We start from the raw sequence: 19,858 nt of genomic DNA, 5'->3' as shown, positions 1-19,858 counted from the left end.
CGTTTCTCCGGTGGCGCTGAAAACGAAACTGAACCGTTGAGCCTCCCTCTTCGGTCTCGTCACCCTGAGGTCTGTCAGCTGTTCTCCTAAACATTGGACCCGAGGAGCTGATAAGAGAGATGTATAGAGGAAGTTATCCCTGGGACGGATCCTTGACCATGGGGCGATATATTTCGAGGGTTATCGTTTCAACAGGTAGGCGACATGATTATGTAGATCAGAATCTCTGTCAGTTTCACTCCTGCTCGAAGCGATTATTTATAGTTTTAGCTTTGATCAAATAACGAAGTATGACAGTTGACCTTGCCTAATTTAAATGTTTGATTGAATTTGTCAGAAGAAACAAACAATAATATACAAACAGATGTATTGTTGGTTATCTTTCTTCTGACAAATGTACGCAATATAAATCGCTTTGGATAAAAGCGTCTGCTAAACGCCCTAAAGGTAAATTAATTGCCGCCCCATCTAATACTCTGCGTTGGACTCGAACCCATTGTCAGAACCTCGTTCTTCAGGCCGGGGAGGTCCGGAGAACTACAGGGGGACCCCAGACCGTCGCTCCTCAGGCTCGAGAGGTCCGGAGAACTACTTGATGTCCCCAGAACGTCGTTTCTCACGGTGGAGAGGTCTGGAGAACTATGGGCTGACCTGCTGCGTCAACGCTCTGCTCCAGTCCTTCATCGCCACGCCGGAGCTAAAGTTCCTGCTCAACAGGTAAGACCACCGGATTGAACACGCGTCACAACAATCGGGATGAGACGCGTGCATATTCCATCTTCTAACTCGGCCGTAAGTCTTCATATGATTCAGAAAATGACTGGAATATCCCATACTCCAAGGTGGGATTCGTCGTCTGTGCGTGAGGATGCCCTGAATAACGTGCCAGTCCATCTGAAGGGGGTCCTGGGGGCCATCAGAGACCCATCCTGCCGGGCCCCCCACAAGGACTTCCTCCGCTGTCTGGACCGACAACACATCCAATGTGAGGGCTCCCCACACACTATAGAGTATATTAGAGATATTACACGTATGATTTGGATGATGGCGGTGAGTAAGATGGTGATGACGACGCAGATGAAGAAGAAAATCATGGTGATGATGAAGATGGCTGTGGTTACGATGAGGTGATGGTGATGAGATAGATGGTGATGAGGAAGAGGGTGGTGGTGTTGATGATGACGATGCTAAGTCAGTTTTGTCTGGTGCTGCAGTGAACGTACAGCATGATGCAGACGAGGTCTTCCTGGCGGTCCTGAACTTCATCCATCAGCAGATGGATGACAAAGCCTTGGTTGGTGTTTCATTAATCATACAGATCACATCTGTAGAGATCCTTACTTAAATCATACTGCACACACCAATAAAGATTCTGAAGATGATATCCATGAGCAATCCAGAATCTCACAGATCATGATGGTGTGATAACTAATATATTTGAACAGTTTACAATCATCACTCGAATGACCCACAGTTTAGCTACACTGTTATACTATACGGGTCTTTTCTATCATATGCTGTTCTATGCCCAGTCTAAACTACGGTAGTACGCCCCCCTGACCTGCAGGCCCACCTCACCTGTCCGCCCCACCTCACCTGTCCGCCCCCCCTCACCTGTCCGCCCCCCCCTCACCTGTACGCCCCCACCTCACCTGTACGCCCCCCCCCCTCACCTGTACGCCCCCCCCTCACCTGTACGCCCCCCTGACCTGCAGGCCCTGGAGATCCAGAGTCTGTACCGGCTGTCTGTGGAGCTCCACCACCAGTGTGTGGAGTGCTCCTCCAACCAGTCCCTGCCCGGCCCCAGCTACCTGCTCAGTCTGCCGCTGCACATAAGACATCAGAACAACACTCTGGTGAGTCCCAGACACAGATCGATACCACCGTCTCTCTACCTATTTGTCCATCTACATCCATCCATATATCTCCATCCATATATCTCCATTCATATATCTACATCCATGTGTCTACATCCATCAATATATCTATTCCCATATACAGTATCTACATCCATATATCTACATTTATCCATATGTAGATATATGGATATGTAGTGCAGGACCTAGAAGTAGATACACGTCCATGTATCTACTTCTTTCCATCAGGCTACACATAACGACACACGATTATTAGCATACTACGTACTTCTTCTGAATCCCTACACCAATCAGCTGAAATGTTGTTTCCGTGGGTTTCAGAAAGACTGCCTGGCGTCCTTCTTTGAGCTACAGGAGTTGAGTGGGATCGACAACTGCTTCTGCGACCAGTGCAAAACCCGGACCCCCTTTAAACACGTTAGTGGTCTCTGTGCCCATTGCAAAACCCGGACCCCTTTAAACAAGTTAGTGGTCTCTGTGCCAAGAACCCGGTCTAAACCGGTTAGTGGTCTCTGTGCCCAGTGCAGAACCGGTCTAGACAGGGTAGTGTTCTCTGTGCCCAGAGCAGGACCTAATCTAAACAGGTCAATTGAGTTGCAGACTCGTAGACCCTGTCATGGAGAACCGTTCCAGCCTTAAGACCCTTCTTTCTGTTCTGTTCCACAGGGACACAGGATCCTCTCCCTGCCCACCATTTTGTGCGTGCAGCTGCAGAGGTTTTGTTACTCTGACTCCGGCTGGATGTACAAACTCAACTGCTCTGTGGAATTCCAAGAGTCTTTGGATTTCCAGGACATTTGCAGCCAAGATGTGTTTTCAAAGGACTTCCAAAAGGTGTGCTTTTTTATTAAAATATATGGAGTTTATAATATTGAAGGTGAGGTGTGATGTTGAGTAGCCATTACAAGTCTTTGGAAATCCACCCCATAATTGATAGATAATATCAGGTCTGTTTCCATCCATCCTTAATTTATTTCAATGATATGTGTCCATTCTCATTCCCAGCATGGGCTTTGTTTTTCAGAATGAGAGCACAAAGTACAGCTTGTTCGCGGTGATCGTCCACTCCGGGTTTGCAATGTTCGGACACTACACCGCCTTCGTCCGGTCGACAACAGGCTCTAGCTGGTTCTACGCAGACGACAACCATGTTGGACCCGTGAGTCATTATTCTGCAGCTCTGTTTGTTGGTTCCAGTGGCAAAAGAGAAACCCAAGATCTCCCACTGATCTTCAGTGAATTTGAAATGGCGTTCAGATATGTACCTTAAGAAACAGGATATCCAAGTGAAACAGGATATTAGCGTTGGACAAAAGGAGGAATGGAAATTGATGTGTCAACAGACTAGTGTGGTTACCACAATGCACCTCTCTTTCCAAACACCTTCCTGTCCATCTCCACTGTGTTAGAAGGTCCACAAATATAATTAAACAATATCACACGAGAGGAAGTGCTGTTGCACAGAATCTCAGCACGGCTGTGATTCGGTCGGAGGTACGAGGCCGCAGGCCGAGTGCCAAAGATAATCAAAGCCGTGCTGATATTCAGTACAACAGCACGACCTCAAGTTTGATATTGCTTTTATACAACAGTTCTACAAGCACCATTTATTAGTTAACAGTAATAAGCAACAACAGATTATGATTTTTTGGTGTATAAAACAAATAGATCCGCAACTGCCACGGACTGAACTGTTGCCAAGCAACACATAAACACACTAGCTTCACATAACATTAACGGTTCAGAACACCTGTAAAGCGAAGTGATACATGTATAGTTAAAAGTCCCAGTGCTGTTATACTCTATCAATAAGGGGTTTTATTGTTGTATTTGATGGTTTCCTGCCCCTGAACCTCCAGGTGTCCTGGGAGGCTGTGAGGGACACATACGGCGGTGACAGCAGGTAAGCTTCTCAACACGCTGTTATGATTTAATATGTGAACATATTAATAACAATGATAACATGATGGGACCAACACTGTGATGCTCCCAGCAGGACAGCCTACATGCTGCTGTACCGGAGAGAGCCCACCCAGACCCAGGGAGGAGGAGAGGGGGAGGAACAAGAAGGAGAGAGACAAGAAGGAGAGAGACAAGAAGGGGAGAAACTAGATGGAGAAAAACAAGGTGGGGAGGAACGAGGAGGGGAGAAACAAGAAGGGGAACCAGAAAGGGAGAAACCAGAAGTGGAGAAACTAGAAGGAGAGAGACGGGAATGGGAGAAACAAGAAAGGGAGAAACCAGAAGGAGAGAAACTAGAAAGGGAGAATCAAGGAGGGTATAAACAGGTAGGGGAGAAACAAGAAGGGGAGATACTAGAAGGGGAGAAACAAGCAGGGGAGATACTAGAAGGAGAGAAACTAGAAAGTGAGAAACTAAGGGAGAAACAAGGAGGGTAGAAACAAGTAGGGGAGAAACCAGATGGAGAGAAACAAAATGGAGTGCCCCAGTTATCAGGCTGAAGGGGGATTATTTGTTTATAAACACGGCGGATGCGCGCGCAGAAAGATGGCAAAAATAATATTTGTTTGACCGGTTGCCATGGTTATCTCTGTGTGGTTAATTTGCAGTTCCGGTGTTAATTAGCGATTTTGTCAGCTTACTGTTAAATTAAACTGTAATCAGAAAATTGGGACATATGCTATAGACCCTATAGTATCTGTGGTATAAAGGCTGGGACGAATTATAAATATGAATTATAAATATATACACTTTATGTTGAAAGTATAGACTGTCGCGATTCCCATTACCGATGTAAGTCGCTTTGGATAAAAGCGTCTGCTAAATGCCCTAATTGTAATTGTAATTATTAAAAGGGTTTGTGCAACCAACCGCACAACAAGACATGATTGCGGCTCTTGTCGCTCTCGTCTCTTTCTGCCAATGCGCGTAGAACGGAGAGTGACGTAGAGTGATAATCCCCCTATTAAAAAGAACGAAGTCCCTGTGCACAGTATTTTGATCCTAAGGTGCTGGTGATGTGCAGTCAACAATATTATATCAAGTCAAAGAAGTGTAAAATCACCGTACACTGGTATAAGCTGATAAGCAAATTTTTTTTGTGAACGACGCGTTTCGCTGTTGCTTCGTCGGGTTCACTCTTAAAATACATGAAACCGACAGGTGATTTGATGGTTTAAACTTTACAGGGTCACATGACCTCACCAATTAGTGCAAGACACCACCAAATCAACACTCCAAGCTCACATACAATACACTCCAAGGGGAACACATCACAAACACATTTTTTCACATATAATACATCCAAGATTCACGTATCAATAACAATGTTCAAATTAAAGCATATACGTTTAAGCTTTCACAAGGATAGGCTACACTTAAATATCAGGCTCACATATCATAAATAACAATGTGCAAATGTTGATGCTCAAACACCAGAAGATTTAAACTTTCACAAAAATTAAACTAAAATCCTGTAATTCATTGAGGCCATTGGGTTCCACTGTGTTTATTTGTGTTCATTTATCCAGTAGGCCTCTCTCCTTAAAAGTTGTTTAATCAAGTTATGGTATCAGCCTGATAATTATTATTTTTTTTTTTATATATATATATATATATATATATATATATATATATATATATATAATTATCAGGCTGATACCGTCTGAGAGCATTCAGAATGTACTGTAACACCACCACACATGTTGGTGTCACATTTATCCATCATTTTACATAATTTAGAATGTATATAGATATATATAGATATATATAGATTATTATTCATCTAATGTTTTCTGGCCAATGTCTTTGTTTTGGGTTTAAAAAAAAAAAAAATACTATACAGTATGTGTAATGTATGTGTACAGTATATATCTGGGTTTTTTCTGGCAATACTTTGGTTTTGGTTTTTATTGTATTTGTATACTTTCGAGATGCCTGTGTATTAAATATGCCGTTGATATATTTCTTGTTTTTTACAGAATTTTATTTTAAATACAAAAACGCGTTCGGATTCCGCCACACTCCGATGAGAGGACTCTGAACTGCAGAAAGCTGTCTTTGGTTTTCTGTTCTTGTAAACATGTGTGTGAGGTGCTGGTTGCCCTCCAGAGAAAGACGATGAGAAGAACAAACTATATGTCTATATCTTACTACTATAATAGTTGGCCTGTCTCACCAGTTACTCAAGTTACTCATGTGCGTAAGCAGCCTGTAGCTCACAAACACACACACAGCATGCGCAAACGCATACATACACCGCAAGCAAGCCCATACACACCGCACACACACACCGCACACACACTCACATGCGCACAAACATACATGGAAACGCACACATGCACGCGCACACACCGCACGTCAAAACAAAGGCAGCGACACATACACAGAAGCACACACACACGCACGCGCACACACCATACGTCAAGACAGGCAGCGACACACTCTCCAAGCTAAGACGTTATGTTTTTAAACATAACGTCAACAAACTCTCCCAGGTAACACGTTCTGACTATAGAAATTGCGATAAAAGAAGGGAAGAGACAATTTCTCACCTCGACAAGCAACGGCGGGTCGTTAATTTTGTCACATTAAGACCGTTAAATTCAAACATCGAAACCGACCGGCATATCAACACATAAGTCACGTCACGTGATCTTAAAGAGACAGTGTCCCTATAACACAGAACGAAAACATGTCAATAGCACAGTATCGTGAATTATGTCTATAGAGTCTACCACAAGACTACACTTTGTTGCTCAAATGTAATATTATCTCCTCCTTGAGCCTCCCGAAATGTCTTTACACTTTGTTTCTCAAACGTAATATTACCCTTCTCCTTGAGCCTCCCAAATGTCTTCCGATACTGAAATCCCCCCCTCCCCCCTGCGGACGGTTTCAGTTGTTTTATTTTTCTTATGTTTTGTGTGTATGCTATGTGTGACTGAAGGCTACAGCTGCCTGTCTTGGCCAGGACACTGGAAGAGATGTTGATTATTATTTTCAACTACGCTTAAAGGGGACCTATTATGCTTTTTCGACTTTTATGACCTATAAACGTTGTTATAATGATTGATAGTCATGTTTAACCATACACAAAAAACTATGTAGATTTTCGGGAAAATCTTCCTCTCATCTGGGCGCTTTCAACATTCTCTGTCAACGCTCGGTTTCGTCCTTCTCCGCGCCCTAGCCCCTCTCCTGCCAACCCAACTCCGTTGTGATTGGTTACCTTCCTTGAAGCGCGCGCGCGGGCAGATTTGACCAGGCATATGGGGGCGCGGCAGGAGTGCCTCTACGTAGAAGATTTCCCGGAAATGTGAACAAGTGAATCGCAAACGTTGTCCCGAGTGTTTAGCGCTCTGCAAAGCCACCCCAGACTGTCAGCAGGGAATACGTCGAAATGCATGTAATGCATGAACATAACATACAATCATTATAACAACGTTTATAGGTCATAAAAGTCGAAAAAGCATAATAGGTCCCCTTTAAGTCCTGATATTCTCCTGATGGGCCGTATGTTTGAACAACATATCCTGACCTCTGTACCCTGAACATTTCTTGAATAATGCTACCCCTGAGGTAGTATTTTGTAAAATTGTAAAAATGATAAGCAAAATGTTATTATATTATGCGCTCAGAAATTGTTTACATTATCGCATGGGGTTTCCGCATTATTGCTATGGATTTAATTACAACTAGAGGTTGAAAACTCTTGTTCATTTTATAATTTGATGGAAGTCTTTTCGGTGTTAAGGCTCGTCTGTCTGTGAAATAAGAGAAAGAAATGTCTCTTGTGTTTTAATAAGGTATTATATCCTATTTGCGTTCAAATGTCCTGTGGTGAGTCAAACTGACTATATTCCTGCAACTCACCCGGTCAAACTGATCCCGTGGTGAGACACCAGAGCGGGTAAAAGTCAGCCGCAGTTTCGATATTCGCCGGATATTCGGTTTTCATTTACCCCACAATCTGATTAATCAACACAATTGCACTTCATTACGGGTGTAGTATGTTAAGGACAGTAGGCCTATTGGACACCGTATCGACAAAACATCACAGCGACATGTTGTTCCCATCGATATCTGTGCGAGAAAAGCGCTTAAGGGGCCACTCACACTAGGGCCGTTTGCCTGTTCCGTGCTGCAGGAAGATTCAGCACGATTCCCCCCCTCCCCACTCCCCCCGCTGGCCCCTGGTCACACTGCTCCCAAAGGCCGTGGCCTGGGCACGATTGCTCCTTCATACATACGTCATCACGTCGTAATACGATAAATACGTCATCACCAAGCGTCCTCGCCGCCATAACAACAATGGAGAACAACAACGTGAATGTTGTCGTCGGCCCAAATTTCAATTAAACACTCGGCTTCACTATCGCACCAATGTAAACCTACTCGTGAACCGCTTGCCGCCATTGTTTAAAATGATTGTTGTGGGGAAGAAGGACATGGACCTATAAAGAAAGAAGGGTCGCGCAAGGACTACGTCATCCAGCTCACGTTGCGTATCCGCACGTGTGCAAGTGTCATCTCATTAGCATCTGTACTTTGGCCACGGCACACCTCTCCCAAGTGTGCCGTGGCCAAGGGGCTGTTCCGTGCTGGAATACGGATGGCGTGGTCACACTAGCCAAACGTTCTAGACTTTAGTATGCAAATGAGCTCGGGGACGGGGCCGTGGCCCTAGTGTGAGTGGCCCCTAAATCAACGTTCCGGCTGCTATCTGTTTTAGGGACCGTCTACAAATTACACCCCCACAGACTGGTGGCATACACGTTACCATGGCATGGATTCAGGAAAGAAATCACCAAAAATCAATAGAAACACATTTTGTCATTCTGATTGATGTAGTAGTTGACAATGGTAGGCAATTAAAATACAATTAAAATACATCAATTAAAATACATTTTCTCATTATGATTGCTGTAGTAGGCCTACTTGCCAATGGTGGGCTTTACATACTGCGGGTCATTATTTGATGATATTTAGCATTATAGCGAATAAGGATGCAATTAATAGTTTGAAAGTAGCCTACTACAGCAATCAGAATGAGAAAATTTATTTAAATAGATTTTTGGTGAATATTTCAAACTATTAATTGCATCCTGTTTCACGATAATGCAAGATAGCATTAGAATGTAGTAAGTAACAGCCAACCATTGGCAACTACTACATCAATCAGATGAGAAAATGTGTTTTTATTGATTTGTGGTGATTTCTTTCCTGAAATAATTCCATGGAAACGTCTATGCCACCAGTCTGTGGGGTGTAATTTGTAGACGGTTCCTTTAAGACAGATAGCAGCCGGAACGTTGATTTAAGATATTGATAGCAACAACAAATGTCGGTGTGATTTTTTGTCAATACGGTGTCTTATACTGTCCTCAACATACACCCGTAATATAGTGCAATTTTGTTGATTAAGCCGATTGCGGGATGAATCCGATTGCAAAACTGAATATCCGGCGAATATCCAACCCGCTGCTAACTTTTTAGATTGCAATCAATCTAGGGTAACCTGTGATACATGAGCTGATAAGTTTCGTTTCTCCGGCGGCTCTGAAAACGAAACTGAAGCCTTGAGCCTCAGTCTTCGGAGGTGTATCAGCTGTTCTCCTAAACATTGGATCAGCGGAGCTGATTAGAGATGTCTAGAGGAAGGTATCCCTACGACCGATACATGGGGGGTATTTTCACGAGGAAGAACGTTTCAACAGGTAGGCGATATTATTAAATCGAAATCTGTTTGTTATTTCACTCGTGATCGAAGCGATTATTTATAGTTTTACCTTTTGTCAAATAACGAACTATGACAGTTGACCAGGCCTACTTTAAAAGATGGATAGAATTGAATTTGTCAAGAAGAAACAACCAACATTATATACAGGCATATGTATTTGGCATTCTTTCTTCTGACAAATGTACGCATTATAATTCGCTTTGGATAAAAGCGTCTGCTAAACGCCGTAAAGGTAAATGTTTTGTAGCCTCATCTAATACTCGGCGCGGGACTCTTATCCGGTGCCAGAACCTCGTTCCTCAGGCTGGAGAGGTCCGGAGAACTACAGGATGACCCCAGACGGTCGCTCAGGGCGGAGAGGTCCAGAGAACAACGGGCTGACCCCAGAACGTCGTTTCCCACGGTGTAGAGGTCTGGAGAACTATGGGCTGACATGCTGCGTCAACGCTCTGCTCCAGTCCTTCATCGCCACGTCGGAGCTGAAGGACCTCCTCGACAGGTAACACCTCACCGGACTGTACACGCGTCTCAATCCTGATGTAATATCCCATCTTCTTACTCGGCTGTAAGTCTTCATATGATTCAGAACATGACGTGATTGTACTCCAAGGTGGGATTCGTCGTCTGTGCGTGAGGATGCCCTGGATAACGTGCCGGTCCATCTGAAGGGGGTCCTGGGGGCCATCAGAGACCCGTCCTGCCGGGCCCCCCACAAGGACTTCCTCCGCTGTCTGGACCGACAACACATCCGATGTGAGGGCCCCCCACACACTATAGAGTATATTAGAGTTATTACACTTATGATTAGGATGATGGATGATTTAGTAAGATGGTGATGACGACGCAGATGAAGAAGAAAATCATGGTGATGATGAAGATGGCTTTGGTTTCCAATGAGATGATGGTGATGAGATAGATGGTGATGAGGAAGAGGGTGGTGGTGTTGATGATGAATACGCTACGTCCGTTTTGTCTGGTGTTGCAGTGAACGTACAGCATGATGCAGACGAGGTCTTCCTGGCGGTCCTGAACTTCATCCAGCAGCAGATGGATGACAAAGTCTTGGTTGGTGTTTCATTAATCATACCGATCACATCCATACACATCCTCACTTAAATCATACTGATCACATCGATACTGATCCTCACTTAAATCATAATGATCACATCCATAAAGATCCTCTATTAAATCATACTGATCACATCTGCACAGATCCTCAATTAAATCATACTACACCCACCCATAAAGAGGCTCAGGAATGATATCCATGAACAATCCAGATTCTCACAGATAATGATGGTGAAATAACTAATATATTTTAACAGTTAAGTGACCCTCATTTATACTATACTAGTCTTTTCTATAATATGCTGTTCAATGCCCAGTCTAAACTACGGTAGTACGCCCCCCTGACCTGCAGGCCTACCTCACCTGTCCGCCCCACCTCACCTGTACGCCCCCCCCCCTCACCTGTCCGCCCCCCCCTCACCTGTACGCCCCCCTGACCTGCAGGCCCTGGAGATCCAGAGTCTGTACCGGCTGTCTGTGGAGCTCCACCACCAGTGTGTGGAGTGCTCCTCCAACCAGTTCCTGCCCAGCTCCAGCTACCTGCTCAGTCTGCCGCTGCACATAAGAAATCAGAACAACACTCTGGTGAGTCCCAGACATAGATCTATACCTCCTTCCATCTTTCTACCTATTTATCCATGTGTCTACAACATCCATATATCTACATCCATACTGTATATCTACATCCAATCCACATATCTACATCCATGTATCTACATTTATCATTTTATCTACACGTCCATGTGTCTACGTCTATCCATCAGGCTACACATAACGACACATGATCATTAGCCTCTGAATCCCTACACCAATCAGCTGAAATGTTCTTTTCCGTTGTTTTCAGAAAGACTGCCTGGCGTCCTTCTTTGAGCTACAGAAGTTGAGCGGCATCGACAACTGCTTCTGCGACCAGTGCAAAACCCGGACCCCCTTTACACACGTTAGTGGTCTCTGTGCCCATTGCAAAACCCGGACCCCCTTTAAACACGTTAGTGGTCTCTGTGCCCATTGCAAAACCTGGACCTGGTCTAAACAGGTTAGTGGTCTCTGTGCCAAAGACCCGGCCTAAACAGGTTAGTGGTCTCTGTGCCAGAGACCCGGCCTAAACCTGTCAGTGGTCTCTGTGCCCAGGGCAGAACCGGTCTCGACAGGTCAGTGGTCTCTGTGCCCAGGGCAGAACCGGTCTAGACAGGTCAGTGGTCTCTGTGCCAAGGACCCGGTCTAAAACGGTTAGTGTTCTCTGTGCCCAGTGCAGAACCAGGACACAGTCTAAACAGGTCAATTGAGTCGCAGACTCGTAGACCGTTCTGTCGTGTCATGGAGAACCGTTCCAGCCTAAAGACCCTTCTTTCTGTTCCGTTCCACAGGGACACAGGATCCTCTCCCTGCCCACCATTTTGTGCGTGCAGCTGCAGAGGTTTCGTTACTCTGACTCCGGCTGGATGTACAAACTCGACTGCTCTGTGGAATTCCAAGAGTCTTTGGATTTCCAGGACATTTGCAGCCGAGATGTGTTTTCAAAGGACTTCCAAAAGGTGTGCTTTTTTATTGAAAATATATGGAGTTTACAATATTGAAGGTGAGGTGTGATGTTGATTAGCCATTACAAGTCTTTGGAAATCCACCCCATAATTGATAGATAATATCCGGTCTGTTTCCATCCATCCTTAATTTATTTCAATGATATGTGTCCATTCTCATTCCCAGCATGGGCTTTGTTTTTCAGAACGAGGGCACAAAGTACAGCTTGTTCGCGGTGATCGTCCACTCCGGGACTGCGATGTTCGGACACTACACCGCCTTCGTCCGGGCGACAGGGGGCTCGGACTGGTTCTACGCAAACGACAGCCATGTTGAACCTGTGAGTGGTTATTCTGCGGCTCGGTTTGTTGGTTCCAGTGGCAAAAGCGAAACCTAAGCTCTCCCACTGATCTTCAGTGAATGTGAAATGGTGTTTAGATATGTACCTTGAGAAACCGGATATCCAATAGAAACTGGATATTAGCGTTTGACAAAAGGAGGAATGGAAATTGATGTCAACAGGCTAGTGTGGTTACCACAATGCACCTCTTTTTCCAAACACCTACCTACATCTCCACTGTGTTAGAAGGTCCACAAATATAATTTAACAATATCACACAAGTGGAAGTGCTGTTGTACTGAATATCAGCATGGCTGCTGTGATGCGGTCGAAGATAATCAAAGCAGTGCTGATATTCAGTACAACAGCACGACCTCGAGTTTGATATTGCTTTTATACAACAGTTATACAAGCAACATTTATAACAGTAATAAACAACAACAGATTATGATTTGTTTGTTTATTTAATGATTTATTTGGCTTTGCCAACACAAATAGATCCGCAATTGGACCCGGACTGTACTGTTGCCAAGCAACACATAAACACACTAGCTTAACATAACATTAAAGGACAATTCCGGTATTTTGATCATTTAGCCCCCTTTCTGGTTTGTCTAGGATGAAATAGGGTGGTTAACACCGACACTTTGAATATTGGTCCTGTCACAAGTATTTGGCTAATTTCAAATCGCCCCCTGTCTGCTTCACAATGGCTGGCTATGTGAATTCAAAAACACCCCTAAACGATCGTTTTCAGAAATGTAAAACTCATCGAGTGGTTAGTGGTGTTTGCTGCTGTTCTTAGGGTGCACTCACACTAGGCCATCTGGCCGTGGCCGTGGCCGTTTTCACACCTAACCGTGCTCAAATCTGCCAGTGTGAGTGTGGCCAGTCTGGCCAGGCCAGGCCAATTTGGCCACTTGGGAGAGGTGTGCTGCTACGGTACGGGCCGCTACGGTACAGATGCTAGTGAGCCGACACACGCACACACACGGCTACGCAACCTGAGCTGGATGACGTATAGTCAATGCGACGACCACGGACATAATAAAGGCGATGAGCCTTCTTTCCCATTAAACGGTAAACATCGCGTCAAGCGGTTCAACTGTTGGTGTGTTCTCTGTGTTGTTGTCCATTGTTGTTAAAACTCCGACTGGCGGCAGACTTTATTAGGGTCCATGCAGCGGACGCTTGGTGATGACGTGTTACGACGTGATGACGCATGTACAAGAGCCTTCCGTGGCCAGGCCACAGCTGCGACGGCCAACGGCCACGGCCAGATGGCCTAGTGTGAGTGCAGGCCAGAGAACAATGGGGCCATTTGAGCACGGTTAGGTGTGAAAACGGCCAAAGGCCACGGCCAGATGGCCTAGTGTGAGTGCACCCTTAATCTAGCATTTTAGCAGAACCAGAAACGGAAAGCGGGATTGCTTGAGGTCTTTTCGCTCGGCTCTAGCCCTACTGTTGATTCCGTTTCCGGTTCCGGTCCGGTTTCCATTTCATTTACAAAATGCCGATATACAAAATGCCAAAGACACAACCTGACAGAAACTGTATTTCGCTACGATACTTGATTAGGAACATCAACGAACACCACATTTCTGAAGAAGAACGTTTAGGGATGTTTTTGAATGCACATAGCCAGCTATTGTGAAGCAGGCAGGGGCGATTCAAAATTAGCCAAATACTCGACACAGGACCAATGTTCAAAATTTCGGTGTTAACCAATCTATTTCATCCTGGACAAACCAGAAAGGGGTCTCAATGTTCAAAATACTGGAATTGTCCTTTAACGGTTGAGAACACCTGTAAAGCGGAGTGGTACATGTATAGTTAAAAGTCCCAGTGCTGTTATACTCTATATCAGCACTCATGGAATGCCTCTTGTCCATCAAATTACTTGGTCTGAACTAACTGTTGTATAAGAACCAATAAGGGGTTTTATTGCTGTATTTGATGGTTTCCTGCCCCTGAACCTCCAGGTTTCCTGGGAGACTGTGAGGGAGACGTACGGCGGTCGCAGCAGGTAAGCTTCTCAACGTGCTGTTATGATTTAATATGTGAACATATTAATAACAATGATAACATGATGAGACCAATGCTGTGATGCTCCCAGCAGGACAGCCTATATGCTGCTGTACCGGAGAGAGCCCACCCAGACCCTGGGAGGGGGAGAGGGGGAGGAACAAGAAGGAGAGAGACAAGAAGGAGAGAGACAAGAAGGGGAGGTACAAGAAGGGGAGAGACCAGAAGGGGAGGTACAAGAAGGAGAGAAACTAGAAGGAGAAAAACAAGGAGGGGAGGAACGAGGAGGGGAACCAGAAAGGGAGAAACCAGAAGCAGAGAAACTAGAAGGAGAGAGACGGGAAGGGGAGAAACAAGAAAGGGAGAAACCAGAAGGAGAGAAACTAAAAAGGGAGAATCAAGGAGGGTATAAACAAGTAGGGGAGAAACAAGGGGGGGAGAAACAAGATGGGGAGATACTAGAAGGGGAGAAACAAGCAGGGGAGATACTAGAAGGAGAGAAACTAGAAAGTGAGAAACTAAGGGAGAATCAAGGAGGGTAGAAGCAAGTAAGGGAGAAACCAGATGGAGAGAAACAAGATGGAGTGCCCCAGTTATCAGGCTGAAGGGGGATTATTTGTTTATAAACACGGCGGATGCGCGCGCAGAAAGATGGCAAAAATAATATTTGTTTGACCGGTTGCCATGGTTATCTCTGTGTGGTTAATTTGCAGTTCCGGTGTTAATTAGCGATTTTGTCAGCTTACTGTTAAATTAAACTGTAATCAGAAAATTGGGATATATGCTATAGACCCTATAGTATCTGTGGTATAAAGGCTGGGACGAGTTATAAATATGAATTTTAAATATGTACACTTAATGTTGAAAGTATAGACTGTCGCGATTCCCATTACCGATGTAAGTCGCTTTGGATAAAAGCCTCTGCTAAATGCCCTAATTGTAATTGTAATTGTAATTATTAAAAGGGTTTGTGCAACCAACTGCACAACAAGACATGATTGCGGCTCTTGTCGCTCTCGTCTCTTACTGCCAATGCGCGTAGAACGGGGAGTGACGTAGAGTGATAATCCCCCTATTAAAAAGAACAAAGTCCCTGTGCACAGTATTTTGGTCCTAAGGTGCTGGTGATGTGCAGTCAACAATATTATATCAAGTCAAAGAAGTGTAAAATCACCGTACACTGGTATAAGCAGATTTATTTTGTGAACGACACGTTTCGCTGTTGCTTCGTCAGGCTTCTTCAAATAAGTGACTTGATGGTTTACAGGGTCACATGACCTCACCAATTAGTGCAAGACACCACCAAATCAACACTCCAAGCTCACATACAATACACTCCAAGGGGAACACATCACAAACAAAAATGTTCACATATAATACATCCAAGGTTCACGTATCAATAACAATGTTCAAATTAAAGCATATACGTTTAAGCTTTCACAAGGATAGGCTACACTTAAATATCAGGCTCACATATCATAAATAACAATGTGCAAATGTTGATGCTCAAACACCAGAAGATTTAAACTTTCACAAAAATTTAACTCAAATCCTGTAATTCATTGAGGCCATTGGGTTCCACTGTGTTTATTTGTGTTCATTTATCCAGTAGGCCCCTCTCCTTAAAAGTTGTTCAAGTTATGGTATCAGCCTGATAATTATTATTATTTTTTATATATATATATATATATATATATATATATAATTATCAGGCTGATACCGTCTGAGAGCATTCAGAATGTACTGTAACACCACCACACATGTTGGTGTCACATTTATCCATAATTTTACATAATTTAGAATGTATATAGATATATATAGATTATATAGATATATATAGATTATTATTATTCATCTAATGTTTTCTGGCCAATGTCTTTGTTTTGGGTTTTTTAAAAAAAGAAGAAATACTATACAGTATGTGTAATGTATGTGTACAGTATATATCTGGTTTTTTTCTGGCAATACTTTGGTTTTGGTCTTTATTTTATTTGTATAATTTCGAGATGCCTGTGTATTAAATATGCCATTGATATATTTCTTGTTTTTTACAGAATTTTATTTTCAATACAAAAACGCGTTCGGATTCCGCCACCCTCCGATGAGAGGACTCTGAACAGCAGAAAGCTGTGTTTGATTTTCTGTTCTTGTAAACATGTGTGTGAGGTGCTGGTCGCCCTCCAGAGAAAGACGATGAGAAGAACAAACTATATGTCTATATCTTACTAGTTGGCCTGTCTCACCAGTTACTCAAGTTACTCATGTGCGCATGTGCCAAGCAGCCTGCAGCTCACACACACACACAGCATGCGCAAACGCATACATACACCGCAAGCAAACCCATACACACCGCACACACACACCGCACACACACATGCGCACAAACATACATGGAAAAGCACACACGCACGCGCACACACCGCACGTCAAAACAAAGGCAGCGACACATACACAGAAGCACACACACACGCACGCGCACACACCATACGTCAAGACAGGCAGCGACACACTCTCCAAGCTAAAGGCCGATTTAGGGTCGTTTTAGACGCAGAGACGTAAGCAAGTAATTTACACAAGGGACTTGTTTTAGACAAGTTTTGATTTACGGTTCCTTTAAGGTTCCTTAAGGATTGCGCGTGTTGCAAGGGGATTCTCCACCAGAACAGTAGGGGGAGCAACGAACGAATCTGTGGGCGTGGAAGTGGAAATCGCTGGCTTGTTTATATTTATAATTATCATAATTCGTTCTTGTGTTTTCTTTTTCTCCTTCTTCAAAATTCTTCATTCGCTTCTGTCACAGCCTTTTAAAAACGGCGCTATTATGCTGTAAAACCGGAAATGTGAGACTCCTGAAAGGATGTGGTTAGCTGGCCAATCACAGTCTTTGCGAGCTGCGTAGGGCCGTAGTGTTTTAGTCGCATAGTCAGGAATTCTGGGCGACGCACTTAAGCACGTAAGGGGGGATATTTTACCGCGCAAGGGGGGGTTATGTATCTTACGTGCTTACGCGTTACGTCTTAAACAGAGCATATATCGGCCTTAAGACGCTAAGACGCAAGCAGCGACACACTCTCCAAGCTAAGACGTTATGTTTTTAAACATAACGTCAACAAACTCTCCCAGGTAACACGTTCTGACTATAGAAATTGCGATAAAAGAAGGGAAGAGACAATTTCTCACCTTGACAAGCAACGGCGGGTCGTTCATTTTGTCATATTAAGACCGTTAAATTCAAACATCGAACCGACCGGCATATCAACACATAAGTCACGTCACGTGATCTTAAAGAGACAGTGTCCCTATAACACAGAACGTAAACATATAGCACATATTATCAATAGCACAGTATTATGAATTATGTCTATAGAGTCTACCACAAGACTACACTTTGTTGCTCAAATGTAATTTTACTCTCTTCCTTGAGCCTCCCGAAATGTCTTTACACTTTGTTTCTCAAACTTAATATTACCCTTCTCCTTGAGCATCCCAAATGTCTTGCGATACTGAAATCCCCCCCTCCCCCCTGCGGACGGTTTCAGTTGTTTTATTTTTCTTATGTTTTGTGTGTATGCTATGTGTGAATGAAGGCTAAGGCTGCCTGTCTTGGCCAGGACACTGGAAGAGATGTTGATTATTATTTTCAACTACCCAATAGTAGTTGCCTTGCATTTTAAAATGTCAATGCACTTTTCACCCCTGAATAACAGTAAAAGGTATTTAATAATTGATTTGCATGCATAGTATACTACAATTTCCATTGAACAATTACAGTTACCATAAATTGACTAATTTTATAATGTAATCAAATGCTCACACACTAGCTGCTTTCAGACACACGCTTAAAGGGGACCTATTATGCTTTTTCGACTTTTATGACCTATAAACGTTGTTATAATGATTGATAGTCATGTTTAACCATACACAAAAAACTATGTAGATTTTCGGGAAAATCTTCCTCTCATCTGGGCGCTTTCAGCATTCTCTGTCAACGCTCGGTTTCGTCCTTCTCCGCGCCCTAGCCCCTCTCCTGCCAACCCAACTCCGTTGTGATTGGTTACCTTCCTTGAAGCACGCGCGCGGGCAGATTTGACCAGGCATATGGGGGCGCGGCAGGAGTGCCTCTACGTAGATGATTTCCCGGAAATGTGAACAAGTGAATCGCAAACGTTGTCCTGAGTGTTTAGCGCTCTGCACAGCCACCCCAGACTGTCAGCAGGGAATACGTCGAAATGCATGTAATGCATGAACATAACTATCAATCATTATAACAACGTTTATAGGTCATAAAAGTCGAAAAAGCATAATAGGTCCCCTTTAAGTCCTGATATTCTCCTGATGGGCCGTATGTTTGAACAACATATCCTGACATTTGTACCCTGAAAATCTCTTGAATAATGCTACCCCTGTAGTAGTATTTTGTAAAATTGTAAAAATGATAAGCAAAATGTTATTATATTATGCGCTCAGAAATTGTTTACATTATCGCGTGGGGTTTCCGCATTACTGCTATGGATTTAATTACAACTAGAGGTTGAAAACTCTTGTTCATTTTATAATTTGATGGAAGTCTTTTCGTTGTTAAGGCTCGTCTGTCTGTGAAATAAGAGAAAGAAATGTCTCTTGTGTTTTAATAAGGTAATATATCCTATTTGCGTTCAAATATCCTGTGGTGAGTCAAACTGACTATATTCCTACAACTCACCCGGTCAAACTGATCCCGTGGTGAGACACCAGAGCGGGTAAAAGTCAGCCGCAGTTTCGATATTCGCGGGATATTCATTTACCCCACAATCTGATTAATCAACACAATTGCACTTCATTACGGGTGTAGTATGTTAAGGAAAGTAGGCCTATAGGACACCGTATCGACAAAACATCACAGCGACATGTTCCTATCGATATCTGTGCGAGAAAAGCGCTTAAGGGGCCACTCACACTAGGGCCGTTTGCCTGTACCGCTTGCCGCCATTGTTTAAAAAAATTGTTGTGGGGAAGAAGGACATGGACCTAAAGAAAGAAGGGTCGCACAAGGACTACGTCATCCAGCTCACGTTGCGTATCCGCACTTGTGCGAGTGTCATCTCATTAGCATCTGTACTTTGGCCACGGCACACCTCTCCCGAGTGTGCCGTGGCCAAGGGGCTGTTCCGTGCTGGAATACGGATGGCGTGGTCACACTAGCCAAACGTTCTAGACTTTAGTATGCAAATGAGCTCGGGCACGGGGCCGTGGCCCTAGTGTGAGTGGCCCCTAAATCAACGTTCCGGCTGCTATCTGTTTTAAGGACCGTCTACAAATTACACCCCCACAGACTGGTGGCATACA

The 19,858-nt window shown here is 43.9% G+C and overlaps 1 protein-coding gene across 5 annotated transcripts; it reads left to right on the top strand.

Moving 5' to 3' along the window:
* Positions 1–28: 28 nt before the first annotated feature.
* LOC115532366 (ubl carboxyl-terminal hydrolase 18) lies at positions 29–16,570 on the top strand. Of its 5 annotated transcripts, none has more exons than XM_030342124.1 (10): positions 29–195; positions 504–717; positions 843–985; positions 1,215–1,294; positions 1,716–1,856; positions 11,492–11,635; positions 12,015–12,182; positions 12,374–12,508; positions 14,491–14,534; positions 14,628–16,570. In XM_030342124.1, the coding sequence occupies exons 1-10, from the start codon at positions 120–122 to the stop codon at positions 15,073–15,075; spliced, it is 1,593 nt and encodes a 530-aa protein (XP_030197984.1). In that variant the 5' UTR covers positions 29–119; the 3' UTR covers positions 15,076–16,570. The 5 variants fall into 5 exon arrangements, with proteins under 5 accessions (XP_030197984.1, XP_030197987.1, XP_030197986.1 ...); XM_030342127.1 differs by lacking the exons at positions 11,492–11,635; positions 12,015–12,182; positions 12,374–12,508; positions 14,491–14,534; positions 14,628–16,570 and adding exons at positions 2,199–2,294; positions 2,544–2,711; positions 2,902–3,036; positions 3,737–3,780; positions 3,874–5,802 and having other exon boundaries at positions 35–195; XM_030342126.1 differs by lacking the exons at positions 11,492–11,635; positions 12,015–12,182; positions 12,374–12,508; positions 14,491–14,534; positions 14,628–16,570 and adding exons at positions 2,199–2,294; positions 2,544–2,711; positions 2,902–3,036; positions 3,737–3,780; positions 3,871–5,802 and having other exon boundaries at positions 36–195.
* The last annotated feature ends 3,288 nt before the right edge of the window (positions 16,571–19,858 follow it).

Source organism: Gadus morhua, chromosome 19 (assembly GCF_902167405.1).
Source record: "Gadus morhua chromosome 19, gadMor3.0, whole genome shotgun sequence".
Taxonomy (NCBI): domain Eukaryota; kingdom Metazoa; phylum Chordata; class Actinopteri; order Gadiformes; family Gadidae; genus Gadus; species Gadus morhua.
The sequence above is the reverse complement of the archived record's forward strand: the minus strand, read 5'-3'. Positions and strand labels throughout refer to the sequence as shown.